This window comes from Colobus angolensis, unplaced genomic scaffold, assembly GCF_000951035.1.
Source record: "Colobus angolensis palliatus isolate OR3802 unplaced genomic scaffold, Cang.pa_1.0 Scaffold37, whole genome shotgun sequence".
NCBI lineage: Eukaryota > Metazoa > Chordata > Mammalia > Primates > Cercopithecidae > Colobus > Colobus angolensis.
The window spans coordinates 5327389-5329897 of NW_012117043.1; the positions used below are offsets into that span (position 1 = coordinate 5327389).

A 2509-nucleotide genomic window follows, 5' to 3' on the forward strand; every position below is an offset into this window, starting at 1 on the left:
TTAGTTAAATAGATTAGAGTAGTAAACAACAGGATGTGGGGAAGTCATCTAGTTAGCTTGTTTACTCATGTGGTCTTAAGTCTTAAGCCTTTGATGTATGTTTTTTACTCAGGAAGTCCACAGTGTCAATTACCCTCTGATGTTAACGCAAGGTTTTTTTTTTTTTTTTTTTTTTAAGATGGAGTCTTACTCTGTTGCCCAGGCTGGAGTGCAGTGGTGTGATCTTGGCTCACTGCAACCTCTGCCTCCTGGGTTGAAGCTATTCTCCTGTGTCAGCCTCCCAAAATAGCTGAGATTACATGTGCTCGCCACCACACCCAGCTAATTTTTGTATTTTTAGTAGAGATGGGATTTCACTGTGTTGGCCAGGCTGGTTTCAAACTCCTGACCTCAGGTAATCCACCTGCCTCAGCCTCCCAAAGTGCTAGGATTACAGGCGTGAGCCACCGTGCCCGGCCAAGGTCTGCTTTTATATGGTGTTTGCAGTCCCAGAGGCAAAACGACAATATATGTGAGATGAGTATTGGGCTCCCGTGCGGGGAGCCTATATGTACATGTTGCTGACACTATTGTTTCCTGTCTCTGTGGCAGGGATCTCCCTGGTAAATGGGTAAAGTGGCTTCTCACTTATGAATTGATCTTCCAGGTAGTTTTTTTGTTTGTTTGTTTTTTGTTTTCTGTTTTTGTTGCCAGGCTGGAGTGCAGTGGCGCAATCTCAGCTCACTACAACCTCCGCCTCCCAGGTTCACACCATTCTCCTGCCTCAGCCTCCCCAGTAGCTGGGAGTACAGGCGCCGCCCGGCTAATTTTTGTATTTTTAGTAGAGAGGAAGTTTCACCATGTTGGCCAGGATGGTCTCAATCTCTTGACCTCGTGATCCACCCACCTCGGCCTCCAAAAGTGCTGGGATTACAGCACAGGCGTGAGCCATCGTGCCCAGCCCCTCTGGGTAGTTTTTCTACAGAAGGAAATTAATATATAAAGCAATGAATTGTTTCTAAAGTACAGTGGGTTAGAAAAAAAAAAATAAAGGAGTTAAGTAACTTGCCTAAGGTTACCCAGCTTCATCTAATTTCTCTTCCCCCCACTCTACTCTCTGGTTTCCTAATGTTACTCCTTTGTATGACTTTTTCCTTACAGATGACATACCCTGGAATGGCTTAGATGGCTCAGTTATTAAAGAAGCCATAGTTTTGGGGAATTATTTAGAAGCTGACGTGAGGCTTCCGAAACCTTATTATGATATTGTTAAGTCAGGCATCCACGTCAAGCAGAAAGACCGAACTATGAACCTTCAAGATATCCGGTATATTCTGAAGAATGATTTAAAGGTAAGCTCTGAAGTTGTTGGGAGTTTATTTCTGCTTATCTAACTCAGGAAAGTAGGGAGTTAGAGACTAAGACGAAGCTGGAGACCAAGTTATAAGAAATTTTTGAAATCCTCATTTTATTACACTATTTCTGTGTTCTTGAGAATAGCCTCACTGCTTAACTTGGTGAAAGCAGCTTGGAACTGAGGAAGGGACCTAGGGACGTTCAACACATAGGCATAGTAGGGGCACATTGCAGGCACTTAGTGGAGATTCTATGAATGGTAGCTATTATTATTGCTTTTAAGGTACTGGCAATTACAATAAACTAGTTCATTAGGACTAAAGTCAGTCTACCCAACAGGAATAAGAGGGAGTTAATCACTTAGATGGTTTCTAAAGTACCAGTGACATTCAGGATGACTGAGACTATGTCCTTGACAATATTTCCTGTGTTACAGGATTTTACTGGAACCCAGAGAACTCAACCAACTGAGAGCCCCAGAGTGCAGAGATACGGACTCCATCCTGATGTCAATGTCTATCTAGGACTGACTTCAGAACATACCAGAGAGACCCCTGACATGGAAATCATAGAGCTAAAGGAAATGGGTATGGCCTTAATTCACAGGTTGTGTTACTTTGACACAAATGTGTTCTGAGAGTCACATGAGCTACAACTAATTGACTCCTCTAAACTGTAGATATAACTTGTTTGTTCATTTTGTGAGATAAAGTCTAGCTCTGTTGCCCAGGCTGGAGTGCAGTGACACAATCTCAGCTCACTGCAACCTCCACTTTCTGGGTTCAAGCGATTCTCATGCCTCAGCCTCCTGAGTAGCTGGGATTACAGGTGTGTACCAGCTTGCCTGGCTAATTTTTGTTTTGTTTTTGTTTTTTTGAGAGGGAATCTTGCTCTGTCACCCAGTCTAGAGTGCAGTGGCGGGGTCTCGGCTCACTGCAACCTCTGCGTCCCAGGTTCAAGCAATTCTCCTGCCTCAGCCTCCTGGGTAGCTGGGATGACGGGCATGCCACCACGCCTGGCTAATTTTTGTATTTTTAGTAGAGGCAGGGTTTCTCCATGTTGGCCAGGCTGGTCTCAAACTGACCTCAGGTGATCTGCCTGCCTTGGCCTCCCAAAATGCTAGGATTACAGATGTGAGCCACTGCACCCGGCCTAATTTTTGTATTTTTAGTAG

At 44.3% G+C, this 2509-nt stretch overlaps 1 protein-coding gene across 1 annotated transcript in view; it reads left to right on the plus strand.

Annotated features, from left to right (window-relative positions):
- Nucleotides 1-2509, plus strand: part of TEX14 (testis expressed 14) — a 167127-nt gene that overhangs the window by 108501 nt on the left and 56117 nt on the right. Inside the window, exons 12-13 of the mRNA XM_011953776.1 lie at nt 1141-1331; nt 1772-1922. Of these exons, the coding sequence (XP_011809166.1) occupies nt 1141-1331; nt 1772-1922 (342 nt within the window). The remainder of the gene's footprint in view (nt 1-1140; nt 1332-1771; nt 1923-2509) is intronic.